This window comes from Miniopterus natalensis, chromosome 7 (genome assembly GCF_054644295.1).
Source record: "Miniopterus natalensis isolate mMinNat1 chromosome 7, mMinNat1.hap1, whole genome shotgun sequence".
Lineage (NCBI taxonomy): Eukaryota > Metazoa > Chordata > Mammalia > Chiroptera > Miniopteridae > Miniopterus > Miniopterus natalensis.
In genome coordinates, this window is record NC_142087.1 from 46,398,569 (window position 1) to 46,419,133 (window position 20,565).

A 20,565-nucleotide genomic window follows, 5' to 3' on the forward strand; every position below is an offset into this window, starting at 1 on the left:
GCACATGCCCAGGTCGCGGGCTCGATCCCGTCGGGGGTGTGCAGGAGGCAGCCGATCAGTGACTCTCATCATTGATTTTCCTCTCTCTCTCTCCCTCTCCCTTCCTCTCTCTGAAGTCAATAAAGATATATTTAAAATAAAATAAAATGTCAGACTCTCCTGTAGAATTTTATGTGGTGGAAATACATGCTGTGTCAAACAATTTTGATGTATTTTGAAATTTTAGTTCTTGGGCTTAAAGTAGGAGGGTTTGCTTTTTATTTTTCCTCTCTTCCCTACCCTTTCTTTTCCCTTCTGTACTTCCTCTTGTACCCCTGGGCCCTTATCAAATCCAGAACCAAATCTTTGGGAACATCTTCCCTACAATGTTATTTAAGAAATACTGTTACCCTGTAAGTACCAAGCTTCAGAATACCTTGGTTCAGCTCCAAATCAAGATGCATTTTCTAGCATCATTACCCTCAGCTTCCCCAAAATAAGATCCTGGGAAGTAGACAGCAGAAGCAAACTTTAGGCCTCCTTTTTAAAGTGGGAACAGTGGGGGAGAGTCACATTCTAGCCCCTAATTTCAAGGAGTAACTCTGGCTCCAATATCCAATCCTGTGTAGTATTTCTAGCTTCTATTACTTCGTAGACACCAATTTCTCAAGTACCACTACCAGCTTCTAGACTCAGAACCCAGAAGGCCCATGGTTTCAGCCTCACTTAACAATTTACATTTTTGCTTTTTCCAGATGCTCACCTTGTTAGAGGCTGGTTATCTTTGGTTTGGTTCACTTTTGCTTTATCTAATAGTAGTAGTATGTGTTTGGAGAGGGTATATCAAAGAATGAAAAATGCTTTCTTGACCAGAAGTCTAGAAACACATACGCACACACACATAGAAACACGCACACACACATGCACCACAAAACAAAACAAAAAAACCCACACACATTCTTTCTAGCCTTAAGTGACTGACCTCCTTGCCCGTTTTCTACTTCCAAAGAAGATTTAAGTCAAAAAGACACACTTTTAGTGATACCAATGATTAAACATAAACTGTTACCTTCCAACAGACAAACTGTGGTGCAAAGCCATTTAATCAAAGGTAGATTTTATTTCAAAGAACCAAAGAGTTAAGTGACATTGATTTGCAGCTTGGAATTCAATTTCTTCTTATGAAAATCCACTTATAACTTATTAAAATTCAAATCCTTTTTTGGGGGGTACGGAGGATGAATGACTTTCAGAATAGCCCGAGAGTTGTGAATAAAGAAAAACATTGCTGTGTTTATTTAGAGAGTATTACCCCTTGGAGCCAGCGTTTGCACTAATGCATTTTACATTAGCGTGCCGCATCAGGAAATCCTGACTTTTTGGTGCCAAGGGGGTAATTAATATCAGTTCATGTTTTCAAAATGGTTGTGTTTATGTGGGAATGAGGTCTGAGCACTAACATGTAGAGCTTGAAGTATGAAAGCTTGCTGTGAAGTGAGATCTTCAGAAAGAATGGAATACTGAAATAACTGAAAAATAGGATTTCCATGGATAGAATGATTATTAGTACTGAAAAGAAGCCAGTCACACTTCCTTGCTCTTAATTTACTAAGCATTAACAGAAATAATTCCCTAGTATAGTCATATTGATAGAAGATAAAATCCTTGCTAGCTATAATATCCTTAATAACAGTATTTTGAACTACTGATATCAGTTCTGAAAAGTTAAAAAAAAAAGGTGTATTAAATACTATATGAAAAACAATCATTATTCCAGATACCCTTCCATAGCTAATATAGATACACTTCCTACAGATATAAAATTTTTTATATTGACCTAAGCTGAATAATAGCCACTATAGGTATAAAATCAGAATGCTTTTAGATCTTTTTTCCCCCAAAAAAAAGAAAAGTTGGCAGAGAAACTAGAATCAAAGTACAAACTTCTTATAGTGAAAGTTACAAAAGAGGAAACAGCAAGAAAGCAGTAGAGAAAAAAATTCCAAGAACTAAAGCAGAAGCCAAAATAAAGTTTAAAACCTAAGAGATATTATGAAGTCCTACCTACCATAATTCTCAAAATAAGTATTTAGAAAACATGTTATTTATACAGATGACAAAAAGTAAGTGCTAAGTATATTTTTACCAATATTTTAAATGAATTAAATCTACTGTTACTAAAATACAGCATCCAACTCATTCAAGTGATTTAAATCAGAGGATGTTCTTAAAGGAAACATAAAGAATTTTGTCCTACCTCATTAGTGAGGAATAGGAACTGAATGATTATGAAGTACATTACACACGCAGTACACTAACTCGTAATTCATTCCTAAAAACTATGACTCCATACAAAATATGTCACGGGGTAGTCTGAACTGGCCCTCCACTACATGACGCTAGCATTAGAGTACAGGTTTTCCTGCTATGACAGGGAAGATGGAAGTGCTATTTTTCTTGTCAAAGTCCAAGCCCGATAGGCAGTGGAAGAGTGGGCTTCAGGAGGCCATTCAGGGGGCTTTGGTTCTATCTAGCTGCACTGCCATTCTCTAGAGTATTTTTCTAAGTCTATAAGACCAAAGCTCACCACCAGTATGTTATGTTGCAACCCTTGGTAAATGAAAAGCAGAAAATGGAGCACACTTTTAAGGATGCGATCTAGAGGCTACACATCACTTCAGCTCACATCTCACTGGCTGAACTTAGTTACATGACCACACATTTTACAGCAAAAGAGGCTATAAAAAGTAGTCACTAGGTAGTTAGCCATGTGCCCACCCAAAACTTGGGGATTATTTTAAAAAGAGAATAATATTGGGGAGTAATCAGTATTCCCTAACAGATAAAAAATAATGAAACCCTCAGAATATTCAGGTTTGTTTCATCCACCTATTTTAACTTCAAATAATTATCTTTAATGTACTATTTCACAAGAAACCCCTCAGTATGTTATTACAGTAAAAGATTACAGCCTTCGCAAATATAAATGCATCACTCACTTATATAAGTTCTTAAACTATGGCTTTCTATAAGGAAAAAAATAAAATTACACAGTACATATACACATTTTGCCACATCTATACACAAGTATATAACAAACACATGCACATATATATGCATGTGTATGTATGTACATATGTTTGTGTGTATATATCCCCCCTTTTGATTCTCAAGTTTCCCAGATTGAGCAATACATTACACAGTCACTCTATTTATAGGTCTTTACTGAATTAATAAAAAGTATGTTGCCTGGGGTGGGGAGAAGGGGTCAATGGGGAAAAATGAGGACATCTGTAATACTCTCTGAAACAAGAGTTTTAAACAATAAAATGATTTTGTATTGATTTCTTAATTTTTTTGGTAGTAGTCAAACAGATATTTTGGGGCAGATATAATTAGTAGGGTACAAAAAAATTAAAGGCATGAAACCTTCAACAAACAAAATTCTCCAAGATGCTCTAGTCATTCATTCTACGTAAAATTACATTTCAATAATTCTCTATTAAAAAGCCAGTCATTGTTTATACCCTTTGCAGTTAACTCTTATCTAATAAAAAACACCTTGTTGGGGGGAAAAACTCCCAACTTTACATCAATTAAATGAAGTTTTACTTAAATAAATCCAACTAGTGTTTAAAATAGCAAACATCGAACATGAATTAACTATAACTGACATCTCAAATCATTGGTTTATTCAATAAGTGATATGAAACAACTCTATCCATATAGAAAAATAAGATAGTGCTCTAAATCATACCATGTACAATAAATTTTTTAAAAATATAAGCAAATATGGAATTAGGGAGGTTGCTACAAGCTATGAAACTGACTATATAAAATCTTAAAACTTTAAAAGGATGATATACATCATAATCAAAGTTAAAAAGTAATGAACAGACTGAAGAGATGTGAAATACATAAAAGAGATAAAGGATTAATGTGTAAATAGAGAAAACCATATATAATTATATACATATTTTTTTGTATATATGTATTTATATTGTTTCCCCTCTCTCTTAGACAATAAACATTCCAATAAAAAAAATGGACAAAGAACATGAAAATGCATTTCGGGGCAAAAAACAAGTGTCATTAAACATTTGAAAAGATGCTCAAACTTACAAATAAATCAGATGTAATTCAAATTAAATTCTGACATAGCATTCTTTAAAGCCTACTAGAATTGCAAAAATTAACAAGACTAATAATATGGTGTGGGCGAGAATGTTATCTTTTAGGGGGACACTGTTAAAAACGTGTATAGCCCTACACCTAACAGAAATTTATCATAGAGAAATACCCCAAACAAGCATACCAAAATAAACAAATAAAAATTAAAAATCCTAGACAGGTAGTTTATGAAAATTATGTTTTTGCAGTAGTAAAAAATTAGTAATAACACAGGAATAGAGCACATTCAAGGTATTTCTAACTTTAAAAAAAAAGGTAACTGTGAAACAGTATGGACAGTATAATTCCATACTTGTTTTAATAGACAAAGCAATAATATATGTTGACTTCTGTGTGTAAAATGAAGTTGGAAGAAATATATCAAACCTCTTAATAATTGTTATCTATAAGATATGAAATTATGGAGAATGTCCACTTTCTGTATAATCTATTTTTGCTAATGTCTTAACTATTTAACATGAATATTTAAAATGAAAGAAAAGATGGTGATTAATTCATACAATTTCTGAGATGGTTCCTAACTCACTGTTAACACTGAAATACAAATTTTCAGAAACAGGAGTCCTTAAGTACCAAAGTGTTTTTTAAAAGAGTGCTTGTCTTTTGAAGACACTAACTGAAATAATTAAAGGACATAGTGTATTATTCAATTTGTGGGTTGGTATATAGACAACACAAGATTGCCCAGGAATTCCTAAGTAGGTAGGTCGGATTTCTGGTACATGGGTTCATTATACTATTCTCTCCACTTAGGTGTCTGTTTGAAAATTCCATTAAAAAATTAAAACCAAAACTAAAAACAATGTATCACCACAATTCTACAAAATAAAACTAACATATTCTCAAACAACTAAACTAGCAAAGTTAAATATTTTTCACTGTTGATCAATAATCACCCTGCATTTGACTTAGTAATATTATAATAATCTCATTATAATAACAACACATTTTGATAAAGTAAGCACGTCGGTTTTAGAACATACTGTCTATATGGGCATGTCAAATTTGGTAGAAAGCTACTGGTAAAGCTCTTCTTCCTAGGTATCAAAGGAGTAAGGTAATTTTTGTCACCACCAATTAAAAACTTCTACGAAATAAGACTGTTATAAAACAATTAAACCTTGCAAATGCACTAGTCTCCAGGAAGAAAGTCCTAGAGGAAATTCTGCTTATTAAAATTGCAATTTTAGTTTCCATTAAAAGGAGAATAAGACAACAGAAGATAGGTTGGCAAGACAAATTATTTCTTAATGTCAGTTGAGCTTATTTCAAATGAGATAACGTATCTATACCAGGTTGGGTTTAGTACAATTTTGTCTCCTCAACTCATTTATCTAATTCAGTCATCTTGATTATAGCCTCATGGACTTCATTTTCAGAGAAAGAATTCTGTAACAAACAGCCCACACAACATGCTGATTACTGAACAGTTAATTCTAATTAACTTGGGCATAGCAAGAGAATTTTGATCAAGTCCTAGAATACAAATATAGTCTGCTTATACTGGACTCACTCATATAAAATACCCACAGCATAGTCTCCAGACAAAACAAGAGAGTCAAAGAGATCTAATTTAAAGAAACAAATGAGAAAATTAAAATCACAAATAATTTATTCTTCCGTTAAAGTTGATACAGTTTTAAATAGCAACAAAGTACACAGTGGTGGAAAATTGGCACAGAATCTATAAGCATTTCAATCACAATAAGGCTGTCCATGCTTTATTTGTTCAAACTTGATGTCCATTTCCTACTGACCAAGTTGAAGAAAAACCTATTCTGACCTTAAAACACACACACACAGTCTCTCACACATACACAGAGACACACTGAAATTCCCCCTTTTGATTACAGTATGTTGAGAACAGTAAGTTTTGCTTCATTCAAATTAATGGCACGCCCTCTGTTTTGTTTCCAGTTAGAAGTGGGAAAAAACAATTCAATTATAAAGAATACATCTTGTTTCCTGGGCATAGGCAACTGTGACAAAAACAGCAACTTACCTTTGGGCTAGATGTTTTCAGATTATGTTTAAATGATTGTGGTTTTAAACTTAATGCATGATTTCCTGCCTAATGCAATATCCCTGAATTGAGCTAAAATAATCAGGCACAGGACAGTCTCAAAAATGATTAAATATGCCATGCTAATGAACAAAGTGATCTAGAATGCAACCACTATGCTTTTAATATAGATCATAATTAACCTCATCAATAAGCATTTTCCTAAACATCTTTTTGTGTTATATTAACATAAAAAAGGGAAAAACTTAAGTGTCCCTTTATAAATGGTATTATTTCCAGTTAAGAAAGCTGAAATAAAGGTTTTAAGTCTCCTGAACTATCCTATTATAAAAACCAATTAACCTTTTAATGTTAAAAATAAAATGACTGAACCAATGTTGACTCTTCTTTGATATCATTTATAAAATGCTTTGATATTACTTACTAACTTCCCTGATCACTCAAACAAGGTAAAATTAACATTTCCATTTTCAGTTATTGCTATTTTAGGAGAGGATTACCATTTCATTTACTTGAAACTGTTACCAAGATTTTTCAGATCCAACATGAAATAATTCTTATTGCCTCACATTTAAAAACTGTGTTATAAATTATTGTTATAAAAAGGTTTTAATCCACAAAACTGGAAAGCTTTAAAAAAATGTCTTTTTACTCAAAACTGTATCACAGTGCCCTTGACCATCTAACAGATAAAGGGGTCTGAATTTCCTCTAAAGAACTTTGACAGTGGACACATGATGTTCTTGATCTTCTTCCTCACCTTTATCTTTATAGCACACCATTTTGAGACCAACACAATCAAGCATCCACCATGTTTCCAATCCACATTAACAGGATTTCTGATTCTGTCCAACTCGTAGTGTACCGCCTTGCATATTTCACATGAAATAAACATAATATACAAAATATTGCTACTGTAAAAAGTGTACATTTCCCTCTTCCCCTTACAAAAAGAATCTGTGGAAAAGTATTAAATTCCCTTAACCTTCATAAACATACAAAGCTGTTCACACCTTTCAGTCTGTAACAGTCCATTTGAAACACAGTTCTGAAATCATTGCAAATCGGTTACATCGTATTTTCTGTCCAATGTTGCCATCTAGAGTAGAAATGTGAAATTAAGAGTATTTCTGAGCTACTAAAGCTGTTTAAACAACTAAGCCACAAAGGCTGCTTACTGATGAAACAGCCACTGAGCCACAAGGTTATTCCAAAAACTAGATGGAATGGAAGGATCTCTTCACAGGGAGGTGTCCACAGTGCTGAGGTGACGATATGGCTGCTAATAGATACTGGCTATTGGAATGTAAGTACTTTTTTACTGCTGGTAATTTCCATACTGTCCCTAAAAAGATAAATTTTAAGATACAGTTAGATAATAATGTGATCATAATTGTTTGGCACAGAAAATTACAAATAAATCTTAACATTACGATACTCTAAAAGCAATTGCATTTATAACAAACAAAAACTGTTATATATTCAGTAGGTACATAGTACCCATATAATTTCTTCTGATATTGCATTCAGTTGCAGATGAATTTCAGAGTGAAAATTTTAATGTTTGGTGAATTTTGTTTAACTGATTTGGGCAACAATGAGTTAGAAGTTCTGGTTCTAAATTCCAGTGTGATATATACAGGGTGTCTCAAAGAATGCATATACACACTCTGAATAATTATAAAGGCAGTGTTTATTAAAATATATTTCATTTTCAAAACTGAGCTATCAGCTGTTGAAGTGTGTATATATATTTTGGGGGACACTCTGTTAGTATATAAATTTTACGCTAGTGTAACAACTTTGTGACTGTTTAGCTTGTTATAATTACTATTATGAACATCAAAGATATTTTGATAAGTGGCAAGGATGAAAGATATCTGGGAGGTAAAGGAAAAAAAACTTCTAAAGATTTGGGCCTTTTTCTGAGGCCAACGATATTCAGACAGGGAGCTGGTACATAAAATCAAGGGATAATTTTTGTTTTTGTTGCATTTAATAAAGTAAACTTGAAAGTCTGTAGGCTGACAGGACAGAAAAAGAGTACAGATGTCAAGCAGGTGATGAAGTAGCAAAATTCTACAACAAAGGTAAATAATGTGCAATATACAACTGTTAAGTTTAGATTTTAGAGAAGAGAAGGAACATCTTTTCCTCTACAACAGAAGAAAAAAGGTAGAATAAAAGAGAAACATACTAGAAAATATGTATTTTAACAAAAAATTTTTAGATGTTTTTAAAGTAAGTGTTCATGAAAGCACCTATTTTCCAAAAACTGTACTCAATGGAGAAAACATCATCAGCTAATCATTTCCCTTGGTTAAATTTCCTCCTCTAAGTCACATTAACTACTTTACATCAAAGTATTCTGGAGTTAAAATACCTGCATACCATGGGAAACAGTACCCTAAAAGTTATCATTTCCATGCACGTAAATATACTTGAAAATTTGTTGAATGCCTCTATATAACTAATGGATTATTGCATTATAAATAGAATTAAGATATTTAAAAATATTAATGTACTTTACATAATTATATTCAGCAAAATTTAAAGTCAATGCTCATCTTGATCAAATCTAGGATTTGCTTTAAGATACTCTGAAAAGGAAAAAAAGTGTAGGGGTATAGAAAACAACACTGGCAAAATGTTGATAACTGGTAATTATTGAAGTTGGTTGGTGGGTACACAGGAATTCATATGATACATCCCTTTTTAGTATTTGTTTGAAGATTCCTATAATACAAAGTTAAAATAAGAAATATAGTCCCAACTCTATTGTTATGTTTCAACTTGAGTCTAAGAACATTTTTCGGGACCCAGTTTCTTTATCTATAAGGTAGGACTATAACAACTCCATCTCTGGATCTCAATATTCTTTCTAGTCATGGCTCCATTAATCCTACCTCATTTGTTAGGACACTTAAATAAGAGAGGACATGAAAAGGGGCTTTTTAAAATTATAAAGAAGTATAAATAAGCAAGTCTCAATGTCGGAGAGAAATGCTCCCCTAATAAATGTGTGAAATGAGGTATTAATGATGAAAGTGAGTTGAACATATTGTGAAAGCAGAAGAGAGGTTTAACACTGCTATGCTATCTACATATAAGCTGTAATTTATCTACTACATTATGAATTACATGAAGAGAGAGTAGGCCTCATCTATCTTTATGCCTCAAGTATTGAAAAGTGCCTGACACATGGCTTCTTCAATAATGTATGCCAAATAAAAGGTGGGGCAAAAGTAGATTTACAGTTGTTCATATGGAAAATACAAGAATTAATAATAATACAAGAAAAACTGTTTCGGTGCTCAGAGCTGTAAACCTACTTTTGCCTCACCCTGTATTATACTGAAGCAATTATAAACACTTATTGAGTAAATATTATATACTAATCACTATAATAAATTTGTAAGAGAAAGACTTATAAATAATTGATTAAAGTACAATTATAGAACAGAAGTTCAGAAAGAAAAAGGTTAACATAGCTACAATAATAGGAAAAATATTTCAGAGACCAGGGGAACCTTAAGAGAACCATGAAATTTAAACAGCCAAGAAAAGAAAATGGATCAATTCCAATGGAAGACAGAGCTGAGCAAAGGCACGAAGAGGGACGGACACAGGCTGCTAGGCAAGTGGCGGGTAAAAGAGAGCACACAGTCGTGAGCAGGTTATCTGGTAACACAAAGCTTGAAGTAATAGAAATAAGAAGTTGGGCTAACACTAAATAGCTAACTCTTAATATACCTCAATTAACTAAGACTTCACCATGTGTTAGACACTGTAACAGGTGCTTTGTGCCCATCTGTAACTACACAGTAAATATTATCTCCATTTTACACAGAAGAAATTGAGGCACTGGGAATTTAAGTAACTTGACCTACCCAAGTCAATGCTGGAACCAAGTCAAATCATGGGCAAGCCCAGAAAAGCATACTGTATATTTGTTACCATTAGCAAATTCCAGAGTTAAAAGTAGGAGTTTTGGAGCCAGCTAACAATTTCTAGTAATAACTCTATCACTTAACAATTTCTTGTCCTTGAGTAAGTTTACTAACCTTCCTTTCTCAAATTTCTTATGTGACAAATGAGGGTAATTGTAATTGTTGCCTTGAAAAGTTATTCAAGAAGAAAAACATGGCCCCGGTTGGGTGGCTCTGTGGGCTGGAGTGACGCCACGTACACCAAAAGGTTCCACGGCCGTTCAGGGCACATACCTAGGTTTTGGATTCGATCCCCAGTTGGGGCACATACAGGAAGCAATCTATTGATGTTTTTCAATCGATGAGAGACTCATATCGATGTCTCTCTCACTCTCTCTCTCCTCCCCCCTTCCTCTCTCTCTAAAAAAAAAGATAATCAATAAACATCCTCAGGTGAAGATTGAAAAGAGAAGAAAAATATGAAAATGCTCTGCAAACTACTCAAACAATCACTGATATTACTGGAGGCGGCATGGTACAGTAAAGGCTCTAGATACTGGAGGCTCTAGTCTCTAAGAATTAGCCATCCAATTCTACCACTTCTTAGCTCTATCATCTCAGGTAAATCACTCCAACTCTCTAAACCTCAGCTTCTCTTTCCCTGCTTCTTCAATTTTCTTTTTTCTTTTTTTAATTATAAAATTCCTCTGACTACAGTGTAAAGAACAAATGGGAAAGAAGTAAAAAGAGAGTGTGGGAGGATCCTGCCACGATGAAGCTAGATGTTAATTGTCTAAACCAGGGGTGGGGAACGTCCAGCCCACAAATCATTTGGTCTTGCCCTGCCAACCCCTCACCAAAGAGAAACAGTTCCAGCCATCACATTAAGGGTGAGTTAATTAAATGTTTGACCAAATATAGCAGGCTAATTTTTAAGTTCACAATTGTGTATGACCTTCAAAATGATGTTATAAATATCCAAATGGCCCTAGGCAGAATAAAAAGGTTCCCCAGCCCTGGTAAACTAAGAGAAAGCAGCAGTTAGAAGTGGATGGGTTATTTCAGGAAGAATGATTAACAAGATTTTGTCATTAGATGGAGAGAGGGAGAGAGGGAGGAAAACTTAAATATTAAATATGGCACTTTGGCATTCTAGCTTGGTGATAGTAATCTCTTTTTGGTAGAGAATACTTAGAAATGAGGAATAATTTGAAAGTGGAAAAACTGTGCATTTAGTTATGTTAGATGTCAAGAGAAGATGTCCAGTAGGCATCTGATTTTCAGAAGAGGGAGTCAGACTAGAAAGAGGTGTGGGAGTCAATAACATGGCAAACGAAAACCATATGAGTAAACAGATTGTGTAGAGAGAGTATGCTGAGTGAGAAGATTCCCTAGAATAGAAACCTGAGCAATACAAACCTTTAAATTTCTCTTCCATTCATCTAATCATATAAAAGTCTTAAAATTACTGTCACAATACTTTTCAGGGGTTTCCTTCTCTCTCCATTCTTATGATCATCATTCAAATCTAGGAAGTAAAGGCCTTATTTATTCACTTATTTACACTTTATTTATTGACTGCTTGATATGCCCTACTAAGTGATGGAGACTCAACAATGATAAAAACAGACATGGTGATAATCTTTAAAGAACTAACACAGTAAGGGAAGAAAGCATGACAATAAACTAACTCCACAGTAACTGTCACATGTCGATAAATGCTGTGTTAAAAAATCAAAACACCGACATCATACTTAAGGAATCTTTCCCACTGAGATCAGGAACCAGGCAGGGGAGTGCCCTCTCACCGCTGCTTTTCAACACTGGCTGGAATTCCCAGCACATGCGGTAAGGAAAGGGAATGAGGCACAGAGGGGGGGAATAAAATGAAGCCACCTTTCTTCAGAGACTACATGGTCACCTCCAAGGAAGACCCCAAAGAATCACCAAAACCTCCCAAAACTAGTAAGCAAGGCTACAGGATGAAGGTTACCATACAAAAGTCAATCACTTCCCTACATATCAGCAATGAACAAGTGGAATTTGAAATGAAAAACAATACAATTTACATTAGCACACCACAAAAATTAAGTACTTAGGTATAAGTCTAACAAAATATGTATAAGATCTATATGAAAAACACCTAAAAAACTCACGAAAAAAATAAAAAACTAAATAAACGGAGATACGTTCCACGTTCATGGGTAAGAAAATCAATACTGTCAACATGTCAGTTCTTCCCAACTTGACCTAAAACTTCAACACATTCCAATCCAAATCCCAGCGAGTTATTTTGTGGATATTGACAAAATGATTTTGAAGTTTATACGGAAAAACAGAAGACCTAGAATAGTCACACAATATTGAAGGAAAAGAACAAAGTTGAAGGGCTGACATTATCTGACTTCAAGACTTACTATAAAGCTACAGCAAATCAAGAGAGAGTGGTATTGGTGAAAGAACAGACAAATAGAGCAATGGAACAGAACTAGACCCACATAAAAATAATAGACTCACATAAAAATAATCAACTGATCTTCAACAAAGCAACGGTAGTATAATAAAACACAGACAGTCCTTTTAACAAATGGTGCTAGAATACAACATCCACATGCAAAAAAATTAATCTAGAGACAGACCTTATAGCTTTAATAAAAATTAACTCAAAATGTATCATAGACCTAAATGCAAAATACAAAACTATAAAGCTCCTAGGAGATAACATAAGAGAAAACCTAGATGACCTTGAGTTTGGTGATAACTTTTTGGATACAACACCAAAGGCATGATCACTGAAAGAAATAACTGATAAGCTGGACTTCATTAAAATTAAAATTTTCTACTCTGCAAAGGACGATGTCAAAAGAATGAGAAGACAGACAAAAAAACAAGACAGTATTTTCAAAAGACACATCTGAAAATGGACTGTTACCCAAAATATATAAAGCGCTCTTAAAATTCAATAATAAGGAAACAACCCAATTAAAAAATGGGCCAAAGTCCTCAACACCAAAGAAGATAGAAAGATGGCAAATAAGCATATGAAAAGATGTCCACATCATTTATCAGTAGGGAAATGCACATTAAAATGAGATAAGACTGCAAAACTATTAGAATGGCTAAAATCCTGAACACTGACAACACCAAATGCTGATAACAATGTGGAGTGGCAGAAACTATCACTTACTGCTGGTAAGAATGCAAAATGGTATAGACACTGTGAAATACAAATATATCCATCACCCGACCAAGTAATATTTACAATGTCTGGTATCCAATCAAAGATTATCATGCACACAAAGATTACCATGCAAAAGATGAGGAAAATATGACCAATAATAAAGAGGGGGGAAAAATCAAAACTGACCCAAATGTTAGAATTAACAGAAAGGATATCAAAACAGTTATAATACTTGTATTTCATATGTTCAAGAATTTAGGCAGAGACATGAAAGATATGAAAAAGACCTCTAAAGATAAGAAAATCAAACTTCTAAAGATAAAAAACATGTCTGAGATGAAAACTACCTGGGAATGGATTAAAAGCGGTTTAGAACAATGAACAAGATTAACGAACTTCAAGACATAGCAACAGAAACTACCTAAAATGAAACAGAAAGAAAATTTAAATAAATTTTTAAAAAAAGGAGAATCACTAAACTATGGCACAACTTTAAGCAGATAAATATACATACAAGTATAGTCTGAAAAGGAGAGAAAGAGGTAAAGGGACAGAGATAGGAAAAATATTGGGTCAGAATTTTTCCAAATTTGAAAACAATAAAGCCACAAATACAAGAAGCTATACAAATGCCAAGCAAAAAAAATTTTAAAAATCTATTCCAAGGCATGTTTAATCAAATTGTTGAACACAAATTTCAAGAGAAATTTGTTTTCAGTCACAAAATTTGACAATGGAAAAATCTTAAAAGCAGTTAGAGGGGAAAAAATATTAACTACCAGAGAAAAACATAAAGGAGACAGCAGATGTTTCCTTGGAAATAATGTCAGTGAGAAAACAGTGGAGCCACATCTTTAACATACTAAAAGAAAAAAACAGAAAAAAACTGTGAAGTTAAAAAAAGATCAAGACAGTTACTCCATGAGCTATAGGGACATGTCTCTTTTACTTATCTAAGACCTAATATAGTGTCCAGCACACATAGAAAATTAATAAAACCATTCATTGAATGAGGGAATAAATGACCAGAATTTCACTTTTTAAAAAGTTAACTTGTGGATTAGAATGAGCCTAAATGTTATTTGCTCAAGAATTTTGCCCTTAAATACTCACTAGCCAACACTTATTGTGCTTTAAAAATTTAATAAATCCTCTGCATAATCCTTTTAGTTCTAGTGTACTTTTTCCAATATTAAGTCATCTGTCCTTACCCTTTAAGTTTAAGTCCCTTATGTCCCTTTTATCTTTATTACTTAAATACGAAGTGTCAGTACAAAGGGGTTGTAGGCTTGAACCAGCGTTAGTAAAAGAAATGCTCATGCCTCAATTTCTAATTAGCACTGCATGAGTTGTTTCTCAAACCGATCATCTGGCCCTAACTTACCCTAACTTACAAAAAAAAAACCTACTTTAGGTATCTTAAATGGTTAACAGACCACGTTATCCTTACCAGAAAGTCATTAGCAAACCTGAAATCAATCTAAAGAAACTGCCAGCATAATAAATCATTTCTATCATAATTCAGAGTATGTATGAGAGAATTCACAAAAGTTTGTGGCATAAAGTGTAAGAGGTTTACTGTTGAAAAGAAGGAACCTAAATAAACATTAGGTTCAAGGGAATACAGTTATCTTAGGATGAGACACACCACTACATATTTGAAAGTAGCAGAAAAGATAACAAGGAAGAAAGATTAAGACTTGAGGTAATGGATATGTGCATGGAAGGAGGCAACAGAGACAAATAACTATGAATTTAAAAAGTAAAGATATCATGGATCTGTTAAGAAAGTGTAGTGGGGGAAAAGAAAGAGATAATGAGAATGAGAGAATATGAACGAATGCTGGAGCCTAGAGATAAAACATGTTTTACATGTCAGTGTAATTATGATCCATTGTGCTAGCAGTCTATGAAATAGTTAAAAGTAAATAGGTTTTTGTTGGTCAACTCATGTATTATGAAGAGGAGAAAGGAAAATGAGCCTTCAAGTAAAATTTTTAACCTAACGAAGAATGCACAAACAATGCAGCAATCACACAGCTGGCCAAGTACCTTACCTGGTCATATCCATAAGGCCTCTGCTGTGGTGGCTGTGGTGGTCCAGGTTGTGTTGGTCTATACCCCCCATACTGCTGACCTTGTCCCTGTGGGTAGTTTGGATACTGAGGACCTGGACCACCCTGTGAAGGACCTGTAAAATAATTAATATAAACAAGAGCCCAAGTAGAAACATAATTCCCTAAAACTCTAGAAAGGGTTTAGAACTAGATGTTATATTTTTATATCTAAACTAAAAAGGATAGTTTGGTATCTTGACTTTCTCAAATGCTTTTTGAAATAAATTCCAAAAGTTATAAGAAGAATGAAATAATTTAAGGATACCACTATGTACCAGATGCTTTGATTAAGTGTAATGATTATGCTATGCATTAGCCATTAAAAATTTATATGTTGCCTTGGCCGGTTTGACTCGGTGGATGGAGCATCAGCCCACGGACTGAAGGGTCCCAGGTTCAATTCCAGCCAAAGGCACATACCTCATTTGTAGGCTCAATCCCCAGCCCCAGTTGGGGCACGTGCAGGAGGGAACCAATCGATGTTTCTCTCTCACTCTCTCTCCCTTCTACTCTCTCTGAAAAGTAATGGAAAAAATGTCCTCTGGTGAGGATTCAAAAAAAACAAACTTACATGTCAAAATGAGTAAAAGAGATTCAGGAGTCGAAAGGCAAGTTAATTCCATATTAAGACTATTCATCTATACCTCCATTAGAAAGTTAACCAGAATAAGCAAGAGGTAAAAGAAAAGGTGAGAAGTAGATTCAGACTAAAATACTGAAACAATTTCAGAATAGTTTGGGAATCAATGATATTTACAGCTGTATGACTCTAGATTTATACAAAAAAAATGATTTTACATATAATTTCTAGATTTATATTTGCAATCACCAAAAAAGTGCTTTATGCTCTGCATTGACAAACTTACTATCACAATATGTTCAAAGAGAAAATAAAGAAGACTTGATAAGCTACAAGTTGCATGTGGGAAACATGATTCCAAGATTACACTCTGTGTACCAATCACCTTTAATACTTAACCCATAAAAACGAATGATTTCAAATTTCAAAGATGGCACGGGACTAATTAGGCTTGCCAAACAAATATGTCTATTTCATAAACTCTACCAGTGTCCATTATAAAGCATGCTTTATAAAGCAGAAGCTAAAAAGCTTTGATTCTTATAAATGTTTCTATCACAGCCATTCAAAACCTAAAACCATTAAAAACACTGATTGCAGAGGAATGTGCCAAGAGAGAACAATAAATTTTCCGGTTTAAATAAATTACATCAACTTATTATTTTACTTATTTAACTATACATTCAATTATTAAAACTCTGTATTTCCTATTAGAAGAAAGTTTAATAACTGAAGTCTATGTATAGGCAAAATGGGAACTTCTTTAGGATTCCTGATGTCTAACAAAAGTGTTTAGCTACTTAAACCAAAAATATTTAACTTTCTTTACTCTCTCTTCCCACTGAAAATAATTATTTTTCTTTTTTTAATAATCTATTGATTTCAGAGAGAGGAAAGGAGAGGGAGAGAGAGAGATAGAAACATCAATGATGAGAGAGTCATTGATCGGCTGCCTCCTGTATGCCCCCGACTGGGGATTGAGCCCGCAACCCGGGCATGTGCCCTGACTAGGAATCGAACCCCGATCACCTGGATCCTAGGTCGACGCTCAACCACTGAGCCACGCCCAGCCGGGCAATTATCTTTCTTAAATCAGTAAGTTTAGTCACATATTTGTTTTCATGCAAATACAATAAAACCAGAGTACTCTATTTACTCAAAGTACAAATATTTGATGGTCATGAAATGTTTCCATTTGAGAAGAGCAAGAAAGTCTCCTGGTAAAAACAAGAAATCCATAGTATATTTCTAGTCATACCTGAAATTAGGAAACCAGAACCTAGCATTTTGCGGGAAATGCCTGACTCCCAATACCTGACTGAATTTCAATGCATATGTTGAGGCACAAGAGACTTTTAAGCCTGATATTGGTTCTTAGATTTGCTATCACAGTAGAGAGAGGTTGTCATAGTAATAGCAGATCTTAAATCAATGAATAAAAAGGTAAGAAGACATTAATGATGTGAGAAAGAGACCATGTTAGCAAGAGATGGTGTCAGATTAATAAACAGCTAGTTCTCTTTCATTAAAACAATACTTTTCTATTTCTAAAATTGTTATAGCCAGCCCAGCTGGTGTGGCTTAGTGGTTGAGCATTAATCCATGAACCAAGACGACACCGGTTTGATTCCCGATCAAGGCACATGCCTAGGCTGCAGCCCATCCCCAAAAGGGAGCACGCAGGAGGCAGCTGATCAGTGTTCTCTCCCATCTATGTTTCTATCTCTATCTCCCTCTTCCTTCCTCTCTCTCTAAAATCAATAACAACATATTAAAATTGTTACAGGAGCCTGAAATTTAAGACTGAGATATCAGCTCAGCTTCCCCACTTCTTATCTAATAAAATTATTTAAAGCAGATATCCAGCTAGTAGATATGGGAAATATGGCTAAAATTTCCCCCAAACTCTGCAGGATACACAGCTACAATAAATACAACCCTGTGGATAAGGATGCTGCTATCTACAAAATGAAAAAAACACTTTCTTTATGCATTCTGAATAGACCACATTTGTACTTTAAAAATCAGTATTATCTTTCATAGTAATAGTTATTAGTTTGGTTTTTTAATTAAATTTATTGGGGTGGCATTGGTTAATAGGATTACACAGGTTTCAAGTGTACATTTCTATGATATATGATCCACTAGCTATTAGGGAAATGTAAATCAATATTACAATGAGATAACCAGCTCACACCTGTTTGAATGGTTATTATCAACAAGACAAATAACAACAAGTGCTGGATAGGTTGTGGAGAAAAGGGAACCCTCATTCACCACTGGTGGGAATGTGGACTGGTTCTGCCACTATGGAAAACAGTCTGGGGATTCGTCAAAAAGTTAAAAACAGAGTTGCAATAGTCATCAGTTTTAGAAACAAATCTGCTAATCAGATTATGTAGATACGGTTAATAAACAACCAGTTCATCAGTTTTCCAAGCACATACAAAACTAGTGGCTGGTCATAAGTGCCAAATAGGTTTAAGAATTCATACTTCTTGTCCTTTACATGACTACAGGGAATATCTTGTGTAAATGAACCATTTCTAGTTTCTGTTTCTTTTTAAATAGAGTAACAGTTTATCTAAGAACATTTTAAATAAACACTAATAGACTGAGGTAAAATTATGAATTTTCAAAACTAACTATCCACTTCCATGTTTCAAAACATTAATGTTTTATGGGGACAAAAATAAAATGTAGTAAGCTATTACCGTAACCCTGCTGCTGTCCTGGATAGCCCTGCTGCCCTGGGTACTGCTGTTGCTGAGGTGGATATCCCTGTTGAGGAGGTGGTCCTTGGTAAGCATCTTGCTGTTGGCCATACTGTGAATTTCCTATAGGATAATTGGAGAAGAGGGGAAAAATACCTGAGAAGTTTGCTTAACTAACTTTTTCCTCTACGATGCATAGCCAACAACACAAGAACAAAATAAAATGCCATATTGATTTTTAAAAGTTAACAAAACAAAGAAAAAACTCAAACCAAACAGAAGGATTTCGGCCAAACAAACTGCAGTTAAAGCCAATTTTGCAAGGTTGAACTGCAGCATTTTCAGCGTCTCTGCCATACGAGCATTACATTTACTGGAACATCACAGTCATAAGATCATGACTATGCTAAATAAAATAAAAAAGACAAAATTAAAGACAGCTACAAGAGCACACACTAGCTACACAAGATCAGCAAGCTGTTTCCTAAAGGCACTATACTTATATGTGAAATTATACATATGTAAACACACACAAAAAAACTGGATAGATGGATTTATGTTCAAATAGAAAATTTTCACTGAGGAAAAAATTTTTAAATGTTTTAGTCTTTTTATTGTTGTTAGAAATGGCAAGTCATGGTTATACATTTTAAATATTTGTAAGGAAATTATTTTGATTGTTCTGGGCTCCCTGTAATTTTCAAGACAGCCAGCAACTATTATTCTACAAGAGCTTTGCATGGGTAGAAGTTCTTATGCAAGAATTTTCGTTCCTGTAGAAGGGGATATATATGTGTATGTGTGTGAAGGTATATAGATACCTCCTTCGTAGTAATGTTGTGAGGAATCCTCATAAGGCCTATCGTAGCCTTGTTCAGGATACGACGGTTGCTGATAACCGTAATCATTATGACCTACATCAATTCGACAAGAGACAGGAAGAAACGTTAATGGCCACTGAGTGAAAACCCTAAATATATTTAAACTTTCAGATAAAACTGGAAAAAAAAAAAAGAGAAAGAAATGGAAATACATAAAAAATAATTTCAATTGCATTAGCCAAGTATTTACCAATGTGACTGTTTTCATATCAAGATAACGTGCAAGTTTTCTTAAAAGCAAAAAACAGTAGTTTTAGAAACATTACACTTAGTCTTAACTCTGATAATCCTCATTGAGGGGGGAAAAAAAACTTTATCTTCCTTTTTTTTACGAGAATGAAAGCATTTAGGTCTTTCACATGTAAATAACTTGAATTAAATTAGAATGAACAAAGGAAGCAATTATCATATTTTGTTAAACACCTGTTCTGCTGGTCGCCAATTCCACAGCATATGCTAAAACAATGCAAAATATGAAAGAGCTCCGTAAGTTTTTTTCCCCTGGAAAAAACTGAAACAAATTTTTCATTCTATTTACTTGAATAAAATATATGTATCTTAAAATATTTTTAGATGCAAAAATATATTGCTTAATGCTGCCATTCTAGAAGCCTTTAGAAAATATTTCTAAGGTAACAAACATACACCTCCGTAAAATTAATATTGTAGTAAGTGCTACAATACGCCTTTACTTTTAAGGCATGATAAATTTCATCTGCAAGATGACTGAACTCGAGTGAAAATCAATACTCTAGTCCTTTTAATTAAATAGCACAAATAAAATGCAGGAAATAACCTTTCGGTTAGCTAAAATCTCTACTACATTTTAGTAGAATGCCTAACTAAGGAAGGAGGAATACAATTATCAATAAATGTTATACTCAGTGCTCTAGTATTCCAATGTTCCCAAACCATTGCATAAATATCTGCATTAAGGGTTAGCAAACTAGGGCCTGCAGTCTAAATACGG

General features: G+C 34.0%; 1 protein-coding gene across 1 annotated transcript in view; it reads right to left on the reverse strand.

Moving 5' to 3' along the window:
* Positions 1 to 5,764: 5,764 nt before the first annotated feature.
* SS18 (SS18 subunit of BAF chromatin remodeling complex) overlaps positions 5,765 to 20,565 on the reverse strand; it is a 46,602-nt gene continuing 31,801 nt past the window's right edge. Inside the window, exons 8-10 of the mRNA XM_016195913.2 lie at positions 18,715 to 18,837; positions 15,361 to 15,494; positions 5,765 to 7,538 (exon numbers count right to left, since the gene is read on the reverse strand). Coding sequence (XP_016051399.2) covers positions 7,512 to 7,538; positions 15,361 to 15,494; positions 18,715 to 18,837 — 284 coding nt within the window. The 3' untranslated portion in view covers positions 5,765 to 7,511. The remainder of the gene's footprint in view (positions 7,539 to 15,360; positions 15,495 to 18,714; positions 18,838 to 20,565) is intronic.